This window comes from Micromys minutus (assembly GCF_963924665.1).
Source record: "Micromys minutus genome assembly, chromosome: 1".
Taxonomy (NCBI): domain Eukaryota; kingdom Metazoa; phylum Chordata; class Mammalia; order Rodentia; family Muridae; genus Micromys; species Micromys minutus.
Window position 1 is genome coordinate 156335836 of NC_137969.1, and position 20483 is coordinate 156356318.

A 20483-nucleotide genomic window follows, 5' to 3' on the forward strand; every position below is an offset into this window, starting at 1 on the left:
AAAACAGTGGGTGTTTATTGTAGTCAGTGATGCAAATTAGTACTAGTCCACTCCCAAACCAAGTGTCCACAAGACCCCCCCCCAGGTGGTGCAATGTCACACCTTCTTTATCTATTATCAATGGCCGCTTCAGCCTTAAGCAGGTCTGCTCACTGGCCAGTACTGTTTGTCAGTTAATCTTTCTGGCTGCGACGCGGCCCAGACTCGATCGATCAGGGTGCTCAGTCACTAGAGCTGGAAGTCTTGTGTGGTTCATGAAGCCTTGGCCTTCCGGCGCTGGGTCCCCCAAAGTAGAATAGAGAGGGCTAGCGTAGTGGATCCCAGAATCCCAAAGAACATCAGCAGTGGAAATGAACCCTGTGAATAATTAGCAAACAGGTAAGTCACAACGGTGTAGATACCAAGGGCCTCTTTCTAACATCTGTTCTTTCTCAGTCATTAATCCCCTCATTTGGGCATTTCCTTTGTTTCCCACCCACACCTGTTCCTCTTGTATCTCTTTCTGAGACATTCTTGCCTAATGCATTCTTTTATTTCTGTAAGGTGCAGTTCCTCACCTGCCTCATACACTTGTATCCGTGGAAACCATCGGTACAAACACACTGCAAAAGACCGGGACCGTCAGATGCACAAGATCCATTCTCAGGACACATTTCTGGGAACCAGAGAAAAAATCAGGCACTGAAGAGCCAATCTCCTCTGATCTCAGAAGTTAAACAGGGTTGGAGATGATTGGTACTTGTATGGGAAGATATCACTAGATCTCATTAGGTGCTTTTTTAAAAAAAAAATCCGCTTAGATTCTTAATTATTTGTAAGTCAAAAGTAGAGGGAAAAGCCAGGCATGGTGGTAAACACCTAAATCCCAGCATCTGGGAGGCATGGCAAGCCATTCTCTGTGAGTTTGCGTGTAAATAGCAAGTTCCAGATCAGCTAGGAATACAGAGAGAAACTCTGTCTCAGAAAATAAAAACAAAAAGAAACAATAGAAGAAAAGCTCAGGCCTTTAATCCCAGCAAAGACATGAGTATCTTTGTGAGTTTAAGGCCAGCCTGGACTGCAGAGTGAGTTCCAGGGCAGCCAGAGAGTTATACAGAGAGAGTCTGTATCAAAACAACAACAATAACCAATATAGAAGAATAAATAATCAGAATACAACAACAACAATAATTAAGACCTTTTCAGGGGAATAGAAACAAAAAGACACTGTAGCAGCTTTACTTTTCTAAAGTATAGAATAACTGCCCTTTGGAAAGAAAGAAAGCACTCCCCAGTGAGGTGGCCATGCTAAAGCATACCTGGGCTTCCAGTGCTATTGCAAAGGTCCTTTTGCCCTTGGCAAATTCGCTTGTCTGTGAAAGAGGTAACATTGTCCCAGGCATTAATACCTCCAGGACAGGGGACATCTTGAGGTAGTATCCTGAAGACAACACACATGATCATAAATGCACAGCCAAAGAGGTTGGGGTATAACTTGGTAGTAGAACAAACATTCAACAACATGCAAAGCCATGGGTTCAATCCCTAACACACAAGCACATATACACTTAAACGTGCATTCGTGTGCCACACACACACACACACACACACGTGCACAACCATGCCCATGGCAGTGGCAGCTCTCGTATTGCTGAGCACTTAGCACTTCGGTACTCTCTCCCTTACTCTATTACTCACAGAGTCTGCAGCTGAGTAAATCCACGGAAGGTGTTGGCCAAATCATACTTGAGAGGATTTGCTTGAAGGTCTCTGCAAAGTACATATCGTTAGGACTCTGTTTGGAAAAGCCTACTATTAGCCTTTATACATGCTGTCCTGGGCTATCAGTCCATTCTTTACCCTCCTCCATTGTACAAGGTTAGATGCTAATATGAATCCACCCTCTTCAGAGGTACTTCCCCTCAGCATGTGTATTTATCTCTGGGCAGGAAGACTGTCAGCACTTACACAATGATAGCAGTATGGGCGTGAACAAGGTCTGGACCAGGATCCTTCAGGGAGCAGTTCTGAAGATCTAGCCTGAAAAAACAGAGTAATCAGTGTTAACTATGCCTTTTTCACCCCCTACTTAAGCTAATATTGATGGAGTATCTTTATGTTCAAGATTGAGGCTATGGTAGTAAATATTGTAATCATGTATTAACCCATCTAGTTAGCCCTGGCTGCATGTAGACATCTTAATTTACCTAAAACTCAAGCTCATTCTCAAAAGCAACACTGCAAACACATATAAAATTATGGACCCTGAGCTGATCAGTACTGATGGAGCATTTCAATCAGCAACAGGAACTTCTATTGGGTCACACGGTTTTTTGTTATTTGTTTAACATTTATTTATTTTATTGACATGAATATGCTGTAGCCCTCTTCAGACACAGCAGAAGAGGGCATCCAGTTCTATTACAGATGATTGTGAGCTACCATGGGGTTGTTGGGATTTGAACTCAGGACCTCTGGAAGAGTAGTCAGTGCTCTTAACAACCAAGCCATCTCTCCAGCCCCGGGTCCTAATCAGTATAGCTAATGCATTGTGCAAATATGGGAAGAAACCTTGTGGGCTTTTTTTTCCCTCCAGGATTAGTAGGTCTTACATGGAAATTCTTCAGTATAAGAATTTATACTGAGTATATTGTGTCTTCAGACACACCAGAAGAGGGCATCAGATCCTATTATAGATGGCTATGAGCCACCATGTGGTTGCTGGGAATTGAACTCAGGACCTCTAGAAGAGCAGTCGGTGCTCTAACCACTGAGCCATGTCTCCAGTCCTCATACTGAAATTCTTACACTCAGAAGTTATTGTTGTTACTGGATTGAACCCAGGGCTTTGTGCATTTGAGGCAAGTCCTCTATCACCAAGCCTCAGACAGATTTTGTTTTGTTTTGTTTTTGAGACAGGGTTTCTCAGTGTAGACCCAGCTGTCTTGGAACTCACTTTGTAGATAAGTCTAGGCTCAAATTCAGAGATCTGCCTTCCTCTGCTCCTGAGTGCTGGGATCAAAGGTGTGTGCAACCACACCGGGCTGACATTGAAACAGTCTGTGTCAGTCTCAACTTAGTGAGAATCCTCCAGCTCCAGCTTCTCAAATGTTGGGATTAGAGATAATGATTAGCATTCCCACAGAGATCATTTCTTTTTGAGACAAGGTCTCAGTGTAACTCAAACTAGTCTCAAATTTACTAAGTAACTGAGGGTTACCTTGGACTCTTGATACTCACTTCCAAGTACTAAAATTACATATGCATACCAGGTCCAGCCACAGAGGTTTTTAAAACAACAAAACAAAACAAACAAACAAAAAAACCAAGGCAAATCACTTAAGTTTTTCCCAAGTAGATTTTCTATCACAGGTAATTATAAATGCCTATACATTAAGGATTTAAGGCCTTCAAGCCAGGTACTGGCATACACCTTTAATCACAGAACTTGGGAGGCAGAGGCAGGCGGATCTCTGAGTTTAAGGCTAGCCTAGTTTATAGAAAGAGTTTCAGGACATCCAGGGCTACACATAAAAATCCTATCTTAAAAATCCAAACAAGGGCTGGAGAGACGGCTCAGCTGTTACACTGACTGCTCCTCCAAAGGTCCTGAGTTCAATTCCCAGCCAACCACGCAGTGGCTCACAACCATCTGTAATGGGAACCGATGCCCTCTTCCGGTGTGTCTGCAGACAGCGACAGTGTACTCACATAAAAACTTTTAAAAAAAATCTTTAAAAAGAAGAAAAAAAAAGAAGGAAAAACGCCAACCAAACCAAAAGGACTTCAACACATTATTTTTTCATTTGCTGAGTGCCTACAAAGTACAAAAATCATAACATTATAAAATATATAACTCAGCATATGGCCTGGTTGCAAGCCCGTAATCCCAGCTACTCAGGAAGCTGAGGCAGGAGGATGACAAGTTCATGGTCAGTGTGGGCAATTTAGTGAGATCATGTGTCAAAATACTGGAAAGAGTCAGATATGATGGGTCACTCCTGTAATCCTAGTATTTGGGAGGCTGTAACAGGAATGATATGAGTTTGAGGCCAGCCTGTGCTACATAGTACCAGGATAGCCAGGATTATATAGCAAGACTCTGTCTCAAAAACAAAAACAAACAAAACAAAAAACCCAAACAACATAAAAAAAAAAGCTAATCCAAAAAAATGTAGCTTGCACAAGGTCTTAGGTTCATCCCCTAGTCCCCAGAACAATTAAAAAAAAAAAAAAAAAAAAAAAAGATAAGTGAGTATTGCTTGTAGAAGACCTGAGTTCAGCTCCCAGCACCCACACTGGGCATCCCACAACCACCTATCATTCTAGCTCCAGGAGGATCAAAGACTCAAGTGCAGACAGGATACACACAGACAGACAGACACACACACACACACACACACACAAACACACACTTAAAAACAAATGAGTAAAAATTTAAGTATTTTAGTAAAAAATACGAGAACCTAATAAACTATTTTAAAATGATGCCGCAAAAGTCTATAAAATGGCAAAAAACTATGACTTGTCATCCAGGGGGGGAAAAACCCAAAAGATCCTTTACCTATAAAAAAAATATAGCATCAAATTTAAACGTTTTAGAATCAAGCATTAAAGACCTCCAGTTAGGTACTAATATTTATCCCCACAGCCAACAAGGCAAGCCTGTAGATTCCAGTCTGGAAACTCTTTTTGAATATCCAAGGATGTCTTCTTCTCTCTCACCCCAAGATGGTGCCCTTCTGATTCAGACAGCATCGGGCCTGTATTAGCTTCGATGTATCCTCACAGTAAGCAGCTACTCTGGACGAATTGTGCACACCTCCCGGACAACGGGTGCATATCTGCAGAAGAGAAAAGAAACCTGATTAAGACTCCAGAAAGAAAGAAAGAAAAAAAAAGAACAAACAAGGATCAAGAGTGTCGGTAGCCTTTTCAGAATCCCCATAATGCAAAGCGGAAAGGTGCCTTTTATAAACAAACGATTTCTTTCCCTGACAACCCGGCACCAGCGTACTGTACGAGTTCGTGCACGGAGATCCTTGTGTTTGAGAATCATTACATGACTATATTATGTCCTCTCCAGAGACTTCTCCACCTGACAGGCATGCTTTAGCAAGTGTTAAAGGGCTGCAGGTACACAGCATACTCGAGCATCACAATCAGTCGTGCCATGATAGCTGGCAGAACCATGGGACTCTGGAGCGGGAAGAACAATTTAAAGTTATTCAAAAGCAAGGAGATCAAATTTCAAAGGTCTCTGAATGTGGGCAGGGCGAAAGTGCTAGTAGCCAAGTAGCCAGCACTAGGTGAAAACTCGGGAGCACGATCTCTGCAGGTACAGGGCAAAGGGGAAGCTTCAGGGGCAAAATCTGAGCTTCGGACTGGCCAAAGGGACAGACACCGGCGGGCGAGCTCGACTCAAGGCTGACGACCAGCAATCTTCTTCAGCCGGATCTCAAGCTTTCTTCTGTACCTCAGGTAGAGCCAGGGCTCTTTCCATGCACAGAACAAGGAGCAGGGCAACCGCCCAAGGTATTGGGCTCACAAAACTCCTTGGCTCCCGAGACGCCATTTTCCACTGCTTTCAAGCTTCTTGACAGCTCGCGAGAGCTGAGCGCGAGGCTCCGCCCCCAGCACGTCACGCCTCTGCCTTGAGGCGAGGCTTAGCTTCCAAATCCTGTCACTCTGGGGCGTGGCATGGTTCGGCCCTTGCACGTGCCTTAGAGCGCCGCATGCTTTGCCCGAGGGCTCGAGCTGCTCGCGGAATTCTGGGCTCATGTCCGCGCTCTCCTGCGCTTGTTCCTGGTGGACAGATCCACCATCTCTCCATTCTTCCTGTAGCGCTTAGTTACTTTGAGCTACTGCAAGTTCTCTCAGCCCGGTGCGGACGCCGGGGCAGCTTCATCCGCCCTTAGTAAATATGGCGGCGCGGCGACCGGGGTGGGCGGGAGGCGGGATCCAGCTGTCACCAAGCCAGGCGCTGCGAGTCGGGTCGGGCTGGCCCGCGGGCCAGCTACCCACGTGTGGAGATCTCGAAGGTGGGTCGAGCGGGTGTACAGTGGGTCGGGCGAGGCGGGGATTGGGCTGAGCCGGAGCTGCGTTTAGTCGCCTCGGGGCGGGAGAGGCGGGCTGAGAGGGGCGGGACGGGGTGAGCGTGGGCTTTGGGGAAGGTCTTAAATACTAGCGCTAAGTGGTGGGTTCGCCAAGTGTGGAGAGAAGCGAGAAACGGGTAAGTGTGAGGAAGGAGTGAAGATCGGAGAGCGAAGGGCAAACCCTGGCAGGAGGACACGAGCCCGGGAACCCTTCACCTTAATGTTGCGTAGTGTTCCACAGCCCGGGCAAGGACGCGAAGCGGGAAAGAGGCTTCCTTTAACTCATGTTTTTTGCCTTGCCAGTGGAGGAAAAAACCACTGCTGGTTTCGGAAAGAACGAAGGAACTTTGGTAGCCCTGGCTGAACCACCGACGCAAGGAAGGTAGCGCTTCCGCAGAGCGGCCGCAGTTCTGACTGGAAGGGCACTCGCTGGGAGAGACCCATCACGCGTGAGGGGACAGTATTGCTCTGGGTGACTCCTCAAAAGGTAACTAATGACAACTAATCTCCGTTAATCTGTCTATGCTTCCTTTCTACATGCTCCAGGTATCTGCCTGGAAATCCTGAATTTACATTTATCAATACGTTTAGCTGCTGGGATATCTTGTTTTAGTGAGAAAGACCATTTAGATCTTGAGGAATTTTAAGCCCTAGACATTTGGTGGCAGTTGGCCCTGCAGGTGTTCCCATATATTTCAAAGGGGGAAGAGAGTGAGGATTTAGCTCTGTGCTTTTCTAGTTTAGTCTTGTCCCCAGTACTACAAGAAACAAACCTACAAACCTTAGTGCCTTTCACTGCACTTAAATCCAGTTAATTCGAGACTTTTTGAAAGACATGTCCGTAGATATGAATTGGTGGACTTTTTAGAGAGCTACTCTTCTTTTCCTAGAATTGGATCATGTGAAATGAAGGTTGTGTTACTTCTGGATTGGCATTTTCCTGTCTGGTTACCTCTTCTTCCTCTACCCTAGAGGCTTCTATGTACCTCATGCAGATAATCAGGAAACTCCAGAAGCAGAAGAACCCATTCAGTACCTGGACCTACCCCTGGTCCCATGGTGTTTTTATTTTGAGACAGGGTCTTACCAAGTAGTTCTGGTTGGCCTGGAACTCATAGAGATCTGCCTGTCTCTGCCACCTGTGTGCTAGGATTAGTCTATAGAACTTTTTTTTTCTTTATTTTGTTTTGCTTTCTCCAGACAATTTACCTGGCTGTCCTGGTATTCACTTTGTAGACTAGGCTGACCTTGAACTCAGAGATCCCCTGCTTCTGCCTCCAAGTGCCAGGATTAAAGGTGTTTGTCACTTCCCTTATAGTCTATCCTTCATCACAGTGACTGTTGCCAAAGAAAGGAAATTCAAGGTGTTGCAATAGATGAAGGCCTGGGGCGTCTTTAGGTGAAGCCAGAGCGCCCCTTAGGATCCTTGATCTAGAGACACTAGAACAGGTGGCCAAAGTTCAGACCTTTTCTTTGTCCTGTGAGACTTACAGTTCAGGTTTAGTCAGTGGGAACTGCACCTTGCCAACTAGGCAGTATGTATCTAAGTGTGTTTGAATACAGTTCAGAAGATACCTGGGTCTCCTGGTGGGCAGGATGTATTAATCTGTCACCAGATTAGTTGAAATCTACACTGTTCCATGAATGACTGACTACAGTCAGCACTCTGCTCCTTTCTTAGTCTTGGGAATAGTGAGGTTGGACCACTGGTGAATTACCTGTGAAAAATTCTTATTAGTTGTGTGCCTGTGCCTGTGAGTGCTGGTGTGAGGGAGCAGTGTGACAGCTGGAGTTACAGGTGGCTTCAAGTTTACTGGTGTAGGGGTTTGCAACCAAAACAGAGCAGCTGGAACTTCTTGAACCTCTGAGCTATCTCTTCAGCCCCTATGATGTTCTTCTTCCTGTGTGGTGATGTAAGCCTTGAGTTTAAGACTAGCATGGTCTACATTGTGAGTTCTGGGCCAGATAAGACTACATGATGAGATCCTTCCTCAAAAAAACAAAAACCAGACTCTCACAGGTTCTGTAGAGAGGCTCTGAGACAGATTGCAGGTGAAATACCCTGCATTCTTACGAAGGAGGTTGGGATAGATTCTGAAGCAACCAACACACGAAACAAAGTCAAATAAGTTTATAGAACTTAGAAGGGGGGTGTTTGAGTTTGGAAAGGTGGGGTCTCAATGTAGTAACCTATAATAGATAAGACATAGAGCTATAGTCTTTTCTACCATCCTACCTTAGGCTACTATAAGTTAGGAATTTGCCTAGAGAAGGTACTAGATAGGATCTAGGGTATGGCTGGCATCCTTGAAATGGAGAATTTGTAAGTTAGTAACAATAAAGGCACTTAACTGCTGGCTCACATGGTAGATACTCAAGAGAATGTTAGGCTATCTAAATGCACAGCATTCTCTAGTGTCCCCCTTCATGCCAGTGAGTACTTCTAGGGGTTTGTTTCTCCAGGTACATCACCTATGGGACCATATACTTAGGAGAATGGATGAGGAGTCCCTAGGCCTGGGTTCTTATGCTGCCTATGACATTTGTGCTATTAGAAGGATTCCTTGGGAGGCTGAGAAGATAGTTCAGTAGGTCAAAGACTTGACACTAAGTATGAAGATCAAAGCCTGGTAGTAGCTGTACATCTCTAAGCCAGCTTGGGAAGCACTGCCTGGAAAATGACTACGGGGGCCGGAGGGGAGGAAAATGACTAGGGGGGAGGAGGGAAGATAACTTGAGTGAGCTTCTGTGTGAAATGAGAAGGCTATAAGTGATTTAAGGATTGTGGCATATTCTTAGTTACAGTTTTTGTGTGTGTGTGTAGAGTTAGGAAAGCGACTTTCAGTCTTCTCTAGGCAACTCCTTTCTAACTCTGTCCAGCACACAGGGTGCCAGGAGCGATTTAGGCTGAGAGCCTAATCCAGTTAGGAATGCTGTTGAATGTGAGCTCTCTGTCCTCCATTCTGAAACTTGTAGAGTTGGGGGTCATAGGGTGATATGGACCATTTGGAGCCTAGCACTTGGTTCCGTGATGAGCCCAGAACAAATAGCATCTGTGCTCTCCTGACTTGACTTCTTGATCTCTCCTAAGTGACTTACAGGATCTGCCTCTACTTCTCCAGGCAGCTCCGCCTCTGAACAGGGATTGCTTCTCCAGGTACGTGTCTGATCCCAGCAATATGGGACCCCCCCCCCCCCCTCTCTCTGTCTCTCTCTCTCTCTCTCTCTCTCTCTCTCTCTCTCTCTCTCTCTGCTGTGCACTGTTCCCCTTTCTCTGGCTGTCTTTTCCAGAGGCCATGGAATCCTAACTTTGAATCCTTTGGCTGCTTTAGAGCTCATCCATCACCTTGTCTGTTATGTATGTGGGTGTTTTGTCTGCATGTATATCTGTGTACCACATGTATGCCTAATGCCACAGAGGCCATAAGAGGGTATCAGATACCCACAAATGATGTGAACTGCTATGTGGATGGTGGGACTAGAACCTGGGTCCTCTACAAGAGTAAGTACTCTTAAACACTGAACTTCTCTCCAGCCCCGGTCTGTGTCACTCTGACCAGATCAGCTCCTACTGCTGTGTCTAGCAGGAGCTGAGGTAGAGCGGTAGGGTTTCTCTGATAGTGGGGATATTAAGAAACGGGTTCATCTGGGCAGTGGTGGCATATGCCTTTAATCCCAAAAGAGAGAAGGGCACAGAATGATTGGCCTACTGGTGGTCTGAATGGGGCTTGAGACTGATAGGTGAGCTCACTAGTCAGTGTTAACAGGATGACACCTCAGGGAGGTGAATAAGGCCAAGAAGGACAGGGAAACCTGCTGTTATTAGTCTCCATTTCTTCCCTGCTGGGCTGTGGCGCCAGGCTGGGCTCTGCTGGCTCAGTACATTGTAGTGACTGGGTCTGTGCCTGCAAATGGAAGCTGGATGTTATATGAAGAAAATTAGGCTAGAGTTGATTTTTATATTACTTCTTGGGTGGAGACCCTAAAAAAGGTCTCGTATTTCATGGATGCATACTCAAAGGTCCTGGCCAAGTTGCTGTCTGCTGTCTGCCTTGGTCCTGCTGCTCCCTCCCTGACGTCTGATAGACTCACCCACACCTTCTAGGTATTCACCTCTGTGGTGGCTGGCTGGTCTGAGTCTGACCATAACATGTCCAAAACCTATGGGTGGGCAGCCATGAGGGCGGGGTAGGCTTGACTGAGAGAGAAATTCTTACAGCTCCCCCTGGATCATGTCACTGGGTGGAAGAGGAACACTGTGAGACTGAGCGGGGAACCAGCTAGGTGACAGCTCAGCCCAGGAGTACCAAGTCCTGCAAAGCATAGGCACCGTGAGGATGAGTGTGGCGAGCACAGCAACTCCCTTCCATACAACGTCAGACACCAGCAGGACGGTCTCCTCCTTTTCCGTTGTGGACTATGTGGTGTTTGGACTGTTGCTGGTCCTCTCCCTTGTCATTGGGCTCTACCATGCATGCCGAGGCTGGGGCCGCCATACAGTTGGTGAGCTGCTGATGGCAGACCGCAAAATGGGCTGCCTTCCTGTGGCACTGTCCTTGCTGGCCACGTTCCAGTCAGCCGTTGCCATCTTGGGAGGACCAGCTGAGATCTACCGGTTTGGAACCCAGTATTGGTTCCTGGGGTGCTCCTACTTCCTGGGGCTACTGATTCCTGCTCATGTCTTCATCCCCGTCTTCTACCGCCTGCATCTTACCAGCGCCTATGAGGTAAACAGAAAAGGGTGACTTCCCAGCATGGGAATGGAGAAGGGGATGAAGAACACAAGGGAGGTCTGTGACCCTGGACACGTGTCCACGTAAAGAATAACTGAGTTTCTCACTTCTTCCTAGGAGTTAAGCTGGGGGAGGGGCAGGAGGGCACCACACGGGGGGGGGGGGGTCCAGAGTATGTTTTAGATATCTAGTCCTTTGTGTTAGTAGGCCTCTTGAGGGAAGAGGTTATGTATTCTGAGGGCTGGAGTCCAGAAATACCATGCCTTAAATACATAAATTCTTTGTACTTGTAGTATCTGGAGCTCCGCTTCAATAAAGCAGTTCGGATCTGTGGGACTGTGACCTTCATCTTTCAGATGGTAAGTGGAATTTAATGGGAACTGAGCCTGGGGTGGAGGGGGAGCTGAACTCAGGCCTTCAGAAGTGGGTGGAGCTCTCTCTGCTCTCAAATTCACAGGATTAAAATTCCTATGAGTGACAATGTGGGCAAGTCCCTGATGGGGACTATCCACTATGGGTGTGACAGTGATGCAGGCCAGGTTTTGGGAGAGGTTAGGGAAGTGAGCCCAGGTGAAGGGAAAGAAGCCTTGGAGTTACTGTCTTTTCGTCTGCAGCTCTTCATGTTCTTTCCCACATCCTCCAGGTGATCTACATGGGAGTTGCTCTCTACGCACCTTCCTTGGCCCTCAATGCAGGTGAGGAGTCCTAGTCCCTGTCTTGGTCTTAGTAGACTGGTAAAATGCCCTTAGGAAGGGCAGACAGAAGGTGGAGTGCAGCAAACAATCTGACCTTGAGAGAGTTGGCCCATTGACTGGGCTCTAGGCTCAGTCTCTAGCGGAGGGGGAGAGGTAGATTTGGTTCACCTCAGTCAGAAGCTGAGCAAATATTACCATGCCACACCTTAACTAATTCATCAGTACTTTAGTGGAGCTCTGAAAATGCTTTGCTTTACTTTGAAGAATGACTTATGTCGTCTTTAATGACTAATTGCTTCTTGTATAGGTGTGTGTTTGTTTATTTGTTTGGCTTTGTGACAGATGTGGCCCTAACTGTGCTGGCCCCTGCTATATAGACCAGGCTATAGACTTCCAGAGATCCACATGTTTCTGCCTCCCAGAATGCTGGGATTAAAGATGTGCAGCACCACAGCTGGCTTGTCTCTGAATAGCTTCCCTTACCAGGGCTTCTCTGGAAGAGCTTGCAGAGATAGGAGTATGACTTTTCTGTTTACAGTGACTGGATTTGATCTGTGGCTGTCAGTGCTGGCCCTAGGAATTGTCTGCAACATCTACACTGCACTGGTAATTTCAGTAATTCCTGGAGTAATGGCAAGAAGATGGGAGAAGGAAGAGAAGGGACAGCTTAGACATGAAGGGGGACGAAGTTTCAGGGAGGGCAGGGTGGAGCGAGGGTGAAGTATACAGTCCACTGTTTCAGGGATGGTTCAGGAGCTTTCTGGGTACTATAATGTTCTGGTTGGGTTGACATTTGTGACAGATGTGCTGCCTTTTCTCTGCAGGGTGGGCTGAAGGCTGTCATCTGGACAGATGTGTTCCAAACGCTGGTCATGTTCCTAGGGCAGCTGGTGGTTATCATTGTAGGAGCAGCCAGAGTGGGTGGCTTAGGGCATGTGTGGGATGTAGCGTCCCAGCATGACCTCATCTCTGGGATTGAGTAAGTATGTGCTTCCCCTATCTTGTATCTGTGGCACCTAGGGTCTGCAGAGCCTTGTCTCAGGCCTTTTTTCTTTTTTAGTAAGCAGAGAGCAGGTAATACCAAACAAGGAGAAAGGTGGGTGCCTGGCTGGTGCTTATAGAAAGCCTGGATATTGCCTGGATGCATGCTTGAGTTGAGGCTAGGGTTGGAGAAATCGAATCTTCTCTCTAACTACCGAGCCATCTCCTGGCTCCTTTCCTTATGTTATTCTCTGTTCTATTCTGCACTGACCTCTCACCAGAAAGAGGCATCTTGGCTGTGGCAGTGACCAGGTAGTATTTGTTGCAGGCTGGATCCCAACCCCTTTGTACGTCATACTTTCTGGACTTTGGCCTTTGGAGGTGTCTTCATGATGCTCTCCTTGTATGGAGTGAATCAGGCTCAGGTGCAGCGCTACCTCAGTTCCCGCTCAGAGAAGGCTGCTGTGCTGTGAGTGCAGGGATGGAAGTGTTGGAACAAGGGTGTAGGAGGGGTTCCCTAAAGGCAATGGGATGGGGTAGGGTCCAGGGTTCTCACTCCTTTATTGAAGATCTCTCTTTTGGCACTGGTCTTTTGCAGTTCCTGCTATGCAGTGTTCCCTTGCCAGCAAGTGGTCCTCTGCATGAGCTGCCTCATTGGTCTGGTCATGTTTGCCTATTATAAGGAATATGGTATGAGCCCTCAGCAAGAGCAAGCAGCCCCTGACCAGGTGAGAAGGCCTCTCTTGCTCCTTCCTGTGCTCTTGAGAAGCCAGTCTGGGTCACTAAGCAGAGTATTTGTGTGGCTGAATTGAAAAAAAAAAAAAATGAATAATTCTTAGCTATCCTGAGGTCCCTGCTGTCTAGCATGTCATATTCCAGTCCTTAACATGTCAGTGTTCACCCCATTTGGTGGGTGGGACCAAGTGATACCAACCCCACCACCACTGTACCACATGTTCTATTGGAAACAGTTGCATGTCTGTTCTCATCTAAGCTCCCAACAGCCTCACTTGACAGGAGACGGGCTTGGTGATGTAGGCAGCATGCTGAGGTCACACTGCTCATCAGAGTTAGTATTGGATGGGCTGTGTAGTTTGCTTCAGAGTCCATTTTCTCCCTGCTTGAGGCAGATGCCTTCATGTCTGGCTCCCCTTCCTGATGCACCCAGGCTCTGGATCGGCAAGGGCATGTCTAGGGGCTTCTCCACACAGAAAGCAGGGGTGGCATCTCTGAGTGTACTCTGCTCTACTTGGCAGTTAGTCCTCTATTTTGTGATGGACCTCCTGAAAGACATGCCAGGGCTGCCTGGGCTCTTTGTTGCCTGCCTCTTCAGTGGATCTCTCAGGTACTAATTTCTACAGCTTGTCCTGGACGTGGTATACTGCCCGCTGGAACAGTATGCCCATCTGTTTTGAATGGCAGGGCACAGTTTAGCCTCTCCCAAGACTTGCTTTCGTTTGACAGTATCGGTCATCTACTTGATCAAATCTATACTTTCATCAGAAAAGGCTTGCCTTCAAACCTCTGAGGTAGCCTGGGCTATGGGAAGGGTGGTTTCTTACCTTTGCCTCTAAGCCCTCTGTAGAGTCCCGCCTTTTTTGGCTCTCAGACCTAACAGAACTCTATCTCTTCCTCCCTTTCAGCACTATATCCTCTGCATTTAATTCGCTGGCAACTGTCACGATGGAAGACTTGATCCAACCCTGGTTCCCTCAGTTGACTGAAACCCGGGCCATCATGCTGTCTCGAAGCCTTGGTAGTATTACTGCTAAGTATTGTTCATTCTGACATGCCCCCTGACCACTGCCATCGGTCTTCTATAGAGTATGTCTGTCCTGGGCTCAGCACATGCCTCATGAGCACAGCCTTCACCCCCATCATGTGTTGCTTGCTAGGGAGAGCGGGAGTGCATAGGGTCTGGATCTCTGAGGACAGTGCCCTGGGGTCTTTCTGGGCCTCAGAAGTGGTAGTTTCCTTGGAGGGTTGTAGTCCTCTCCTTGTTTACTCACATCAGTTTATTTCCTCCTCTTTTCCTCCGCAGCCTTTGCCTATGGGATAGTTTGCCTGGGAATGGCCTATATTTCCTCTCATCTGGGATCAGTGCTCCAGGTAATGACTGAAGAAGAGAAAAATTCTTGGCAGGGAATGGGGGGATTTATAAGAGACAAAAAATGAAGACAGCTGTTTTGAAAGGGACAGAAATTTGCCTTTCAAAAAAAAAATTACTGCATTTAAGTTGGGCGTGGTGGTGCATACCTTTAATCCCAGCCCTTGGAAGGCAGAGACCAATGGATCTCTAACCTCAAGGCCAGCCTGGTCTACAGAGCAAATTCCAGGACAACCAGGGCAACAACAACAACAAACCAACTCAAAACTAAAGACAATTTCATTTATTTATTTTTCCTCTGTATACTTCCATGCAAGTGCCCGAGTGGAGGAAAGAGCAGCTTTGGGAGCTGGTTCTCTCCTTGTACCACGTAGGTCCTGGACGTTGAATTCAGGGTGAATCTTAATAGCAACTACATTTATCCCCTGAGCTATCTAGCTCACTAGCCCCATAAATTCTTAGCTAGACCGTCTTTAACAGTAACTCAAAGTGACCAAAAGCCCCAGTATCAGACCTAGAGCTCAGAGTCACACCCAGAGTACACCTCCACAGCATCTGCTGACAGGACATGGAGGCAGGAGTCTGAGCTGTGTGTTCTCTTTCCGTCAACCCCAGGCCGCACTCAGTATCTTCGGCATGGTTGGAGGGCCGCTGCTGGGACTCTTCTGCCTTGGGATGTTCTTTCCATGTGCCAACCCTCTTGTGAGTTATCTGAATCCCTGGACATGCATGTGGATAGAACTGGGCTGCTGGGACCTTCAGCAGGAGCTCTGGGGACTGGTGTGAAGGTTTGTGGCTGGCCTATAATAGAGTTGACTGTGTTTATGGGCAGGGTGCCATCGTAGGCCTGTTGATGGGACTCACCATGGCCTTCTGGATCGGCATTGGGAGCATAGTAAGCCGGATAAGTTCTGCCGCAGCGTCCCCTGCCCTCAATGGATCCAGCTCCTTCCTGCCCAGCAATCTAACTGTCGCCACTGTGACCACCCTGATGCCTTCTACCCTGTCCAAGTGAGGCGGGGCTACTCTCTTTCTCCTTGGGTAGTAGCTCAGTTTTGAGAGATTTTATGGGGACCTCGCTAAGGGATGGGTTACTATAGGCTGTAGCAGGGTTAGGTTGGGTTCTGAGACTTTGTGGGTGGGTGGCTCAAAGAATGCCCTGTGAAAGCACTGCTTACTGTCCTTACTCTCCTCCCAGGCCCACAGGACTGCAGCAGTTCTATTCCCTGTCCTATTTATGGTACAGTGCACACAACTCCACCACAGTCATTGTAGTGGGCCTGATTGTCAGTCTGCTCACCGGTGAGGGAATGGGATTGCCACACAGGGAGAGGGACTGGGGTTCTTTTTAGTCTGTGGGGAGGTGGGACCCTGCCTGTGGGGGACTTAGTAGCAGCCAGTCTTCCCTGCTGACATCAGTGTGGGCTGGAGGACTGGGAGTTTGGTACAGGGAGAGGCTCTAAAGGATTCTCACTGACAAGCACATTTGCCTTCAGGGGGAATGCGGGGCCGGTCCCTGAACCCTGACACCATTTACCCTGTGTTGCCAAAGCTCCTCGCACTCCTGCCCTTATCCTGTCAGAAGCGGCTTTGCTGGAGAAGTCACAGCCAGGTGAGACTTGTGTCACGTGCAACCATTCCACTGTTTGTGCCTGCTGTGATCACCCTGTGACCCTCACTTGGCCTGCCTGGCTCCCTCCTGGGAAGGACCGAAGTGGACAGTCTCAGCTTTGCTCCACCTGCCTTTGCCCACCCTCACCTGCTCTTTGTGTTCCCCAGGATATCCCTGTGGTCCCCAACCTGTTTCCAGAGAAGACGAGGAATGGAGTGCTGCAGGACAGCAGAGACAAAGAGAGGATGGCTGAAGATGGCCTTGTCCACCAGCCATGCAGCCCTACCTACGTTGTCCAAGAGACCTCCCTGTGATGGGAACTTGTCACTGCAGAGCAGCAGCCAGAGGCTATTTTATGGTGCAGAGATGAGTCACTACATGTGTTCTGCAGCACTGGGGTGGATGACCTAACCCACAGCAAAGGACCTTGATCTTTAATGTTTCACCTCCATGGACGCTGTTGCATGCAAGGGCGAGACAGTTTTTCTTTATCCCTTGCCAATCTTCTCTTAGGATCAGGTTTGCAAGGTACAGAATCACATCACGCATGGGGAAATAAGTGAATGCACCAAGAAAAGGGTGGCTTTTGATTAAGTAACCAGGGTTCTTTAAGGGTGAATAGGAACAGCATTTCTTACAACTGCCCCGGGGCCTGGTTTGGCAAGATTGACCAGCTCTAGCATTAAGTCCTTGGGCCTCTGGCGATGCCCTCGATCTGGATTATTTCAAGCCAGTATGGACCCCTGTGGTCCTTCAGGTTCTCTGTAATACTCAAGTTCCCTCTTGTTCTTACCTACCTCGATTTGTGAGAGGGAGGCTTTGGTATAGACATACCATAGACAGTTACATCTACTTGGTGTAGAGGCAGGAAGTTTTCTACATAGACGGCCCTCACCAGGACCCCTTATGCTGTGTGCTATCCTCTGAACTCCTGAGGTAGGCCACCCTGGTGCCATTCTGTCATCTGCGCAACTATTATTTCCTTTGGGAGTTTCCTCCTCATGCATTTTGTTCCTAGGGAATAAAAATAGCCATTAGACCTGATGTCTGGCCTCTGTGTTCCTTCAAGTAACCACCTGTCCCCTGGTGAAGATAAAATCTCTGTGTCAGCGATTTTTGTCTACTGAGGCAGAGGACTTGTGGCCTGCAGTTTCTGCAGGTGGCTGGAGGGGGCAGGGCAGAGTTAGGGCTATTCTTGAAGCAATCTCATCCTATCACCCACCAGTCTCAGTTGTCAATGCAAGAACTGCTTTGACATTTTACTTTTGAGGCTAGAGAAAGAATATTAACTTGGGAAATTGATATTACCTGTGCTGGCCATTCTTAGCCTCTTCCCCTGCTTGGCCCCATCCTGCTCTTCAGAGCAGCTGTACACACATTCTCAGGGTCTCCATAGAGACATGGGGCCAGGCAGGTCTGAGGGTTCAGCTACAGCTCAGCTGCTCTCCCATGCCCCGTGCAGCTCAGATCAGGACTTACTTTGTGTCTCAATATCCACTCCAAGTTTTGGCTAAAGTACAGTGTAGGCCAGTCAGTGGCTCTTGAAAGTTGACCTCTAATCCTAAGATCTCCTATGTCATGTAATCAAACACATGTAAATGTAGTGGAGGCATATCTGTGATGTCAGAAATTTGGGGACACAAGGATATTAATGGTATTTTATGGGGGGGTTCCACCCCATTCTTTCCTGTTTAGCTCCCAAATAAAAGAAAAAAAAAATCTGGCATTGTATTTGCAAGCAGCTGACACTGTTATGCAGGTTCTGAGCTGTTCTAACCCAGCTAGGAAATTAACCAGATAAATGCCCCATCACTTGTCAATAGACTTGCTGTTTCGTGTGTCCTTCAGTGCAGACTTCCTTTGGCCATGTGCTCATGGTCCATCCTACCTCATGGCAATCTCTTTTCTTTTCATGGTCCCTACCTGAGACTTTCTACTTCATCTCTAGTCCCGCCTTCCTCTTTCTTCTGCCCAGTCACTGTCCTCAGCTTTTTATTACCCAATCAGGGACTATTGGAGCATTCTTTACAGAACATTGTCTAATACAGTGTTCCAAGATCAGGAAGCAGTCTTGACAGGGGTAGAGAACTCAACTTCTGAATGTTCAGACACAAAACCTTAGCTCAAAACAGGAATTAGGTCTCATTGTTCCCTAAACTGGCTACAAATCTGGTGGTGACATGATCCTCTTGCTTCATCATCCAAGTGACTGGACTGTAGATGTGTAACTTTGAGTCACCCTTCACTCTCTCCTGCTGTCTTGGCTAGTATTGTGGAAGAACAAGGATAATGCCCAAATAGACTCCAGTTACTCCCTGCCTTCAAAGGGCTGGAGAGGTTGTTCTGGGTAAGAATGCTTATGATCTTGCAGAGGACTTGGATTCAGTGGTCCATACCTGCATGATGGCTCACGGCCATCTGTAACTCAGTTCTTGGGGGGTTGATTTTCTTTTCTGATCTGTGTGGGTACCAGATATGTCTGTGGTACTCAAATATGCAGGGAAAATACTCATACATAAAAAGACTAAGAAGGAAAGAAATGAAAGAAAATGTCGAAAGCGGAGAGTGGACTTCAGAAAAGGAATGTCCAAAGTAACAGGGCAAGTGTGCTTAGGATTTTGGCTGATATCCAGGAAAGAAGGAAAAAGGGAAAAGTTATGTTTTTGAGTTAGAATTCAGAACAGGGAGGGTTATTGAAAATCTGTAAGGTGTATGTATTATCTCATTGAGGGGATGATTCTCAACTTGTCCTCAGATAAATCTTATGAGGTGTTTCCTGGTCAGGTGACAGGACCAGTCAGATTAACCGTTAAGGGGGGGGACAATAGTATATGGCCTTGTAAACAGGACAAATTAAAATGGTATGTCTCTCCTTGAGACCAGGTTCTGCTCTGTAAGCTTTATTTTATGTGTATGAGTGTACGGAACACATAATCAGTGCCCACCAAGGTCAGAAGGGGGCGTCAGATCCCCTGGAACTGGAGTTCCAGACGGTCCATGAGGATGAACTCAGCCTTGTAAGAGGAGCAAGCACTCTTAACCACTGAGCAGTCTCAGTCCCCGTTCTGTCCCAGGAAGTTTTCCCTTAGCGGACCTCAGCGTGAACCCTGACATCTCTGCCCACTCCCTTTCGTACTGTACTTTGAATCTTAAAGAGAGGCAATGCCCATTATGAAGGCAAGGCCCATCTTGCAAACTTTCATGCCTTGGAGGATGGTCAAAGGGACTCAGATAGATGGAGGTAGATTACCAGGGTACCATCTGAAGGAGGATGTGGGCAATGATGATGTAACCTGGATCTCACTTTAACTTTAACCTCCTGGTTCCTAGGTCCTTGGTTTCTTTGTTGTTGTTTTTGAGGCAGGGTCTCACTGTGTAGCTCTCACTATCCTGGAACTCACTCTGTAGACCAGTCTGGCCTCAAACTCAGAGATCTGGCTGCCCCTGCCTCCTGAGTGCTGGATTAAAGGCACACACCATACCTGGCTAGTCCTCAGTTTCTTCTAAGTTTTGAGTCCTATGGGTTTTTGTTTAATCTTCCAGGCAAATATAGATTAATATATCTGAAAATAAATTGACTAACTGTGAGATGCCAGTAGTTGAACCTGGCATGGGATTCTGGGACAATGCAGGAGGGTCCTTAGTTGTAAGGCCTAGGTGAAGCCCTGCATGTAACATGACTGATTACCATTAACCAAGGAGAGCTGGTTAGGCCCATAAGACTTAGGGACTCTAAAGATTTTATTACCAGTCACAGTATGAGTTTCTCCCTCTGGATCACAGTGATTTTGGAGGGAGTCAGCCTTTCTTGTAAACAGCAAGTAAATAGAAATCAACTTTAGCCAGGTGGGGATGCCGGAGGATAGGGCAGAGTTGACTGGGGTGGGGGTTAGGGGGTGTCATGTAACCAACGATTGCTGCCTCCCTTTTTTCTTTTGGGGGGAAGGTGAGGTTTAAGACAGGTTTTCCTCTGTGTAACAGCCCTGTTTGTCCTGGAGCTCTCTTTGTAGACCAGGCTGGCCTTGAACCAAGAGCCATCTGTAAGTCTATTCCCACGTGATCTGATGCTCTCTTCTGGCCTCTTCCAGATCAGATATGCACATGTAGGCAGAACACTCCTATACAAATAATAATAATAATAATGCATACATTTTGACATAACCATCAGCTATAAGATGAGTTTGAGGCCAGTGTGGGCTACGTGAGACTCTATTAATAAATAAGTAAGTAAATAAATAAATAAATAAATGCAGGTGTGATGGCAATGAATTGGAACAGGGG

At 47.2% G+C, this 20483-nt stretch overlaps 2 protein-coding genes across 4 annotated transcripts; one reads left to right on the forward strand and one right to left on the reverse strand.

The window, feature by feature from the left end:
• Positions 1 to 219: 219 nt before the first annotated feature.
• ATRAID (all-trans retinoic acid induced differentiation factor) lies at positions 220 to 5575 on the reverse strand. Of its 2 annotated transcripts, none has more exons than XM_080920437.1 (7): positions 5456 to 5575; positions 4705 to 4823; positions 1948 to 2019; positions 1678 to 1749; positions 1299 to 1420; positions 558 to 655; positions 220 to 357 (listed from the first exon to the last, which is right to left on the reverse strand). In XM_080920437.1, exons 1-7 carry the CDS (start codon positions 5552 to 5554, stop codon positions 253 to 255), a joined length of 687 nt encoding a protein of 228 aa, XP_080776563.1. In that variant the 5' UTR covers positions 5555 to 5575; the 3' UTR covers positions 220 to 252. The 2 variants fall into 2 exon arrangements, with proteins under 2 accessions (XP_080776563.1, XP_080776564.1); XM_080920438.1 differs by lacking the exon at positions 5456 to 5575 and adding an exon at positions 4997 to 5419.
• Positions 5576 to 6422: 847 nt separating this feature from the next.
• On the forward strand, positions 6423 to 17166 carry SLC5A6 (solute carrier family 5 member 6). Of its 2 annotated transcripts, none has more exons than XM_080928706.1 (17): positions 6423 to 6561; positions 9166 to 9231; positions 10294 to 10801; positions 11101 to 11166; positions 11451 to 11502; positions 12041 to 12108; positions 12327 to 12481; positions 12812 to 12952; positions 13082 to 13211; positions 13740 to 13828; positions 14127 to 14239; positions 14525 to 14592; positions 15206 to 15292; positions 15423 to 15601; positions 15789 to 15892; positions 16087 to 16202; positions 16370 to 17166. In XM_080928706.1, exons 3-17 carry the CDS (start codon positions 10412 to 10414, stop codon positions 16514 to 16516), a joined length of 1905 nt encoding a protein of 634 aa, XP_080784832.1. In that variant the 5' UTR covers positions 6423 to 6561; positions 9166 to 9231; positions 10294 to 10411; the 3' UTR covers positions 16517 to 17166. The 2 variants fall into 2 exon arrangements, with proteins under 2 accessions (XP_080784832.1, XP_080784833.1); XM_080928707.1 differs by having other exon boundaries at positions 6449 to 6561; positions 9197 to 9231.
• Positions 17167 to 20483: the final 3317 nt, after the last annotated feature.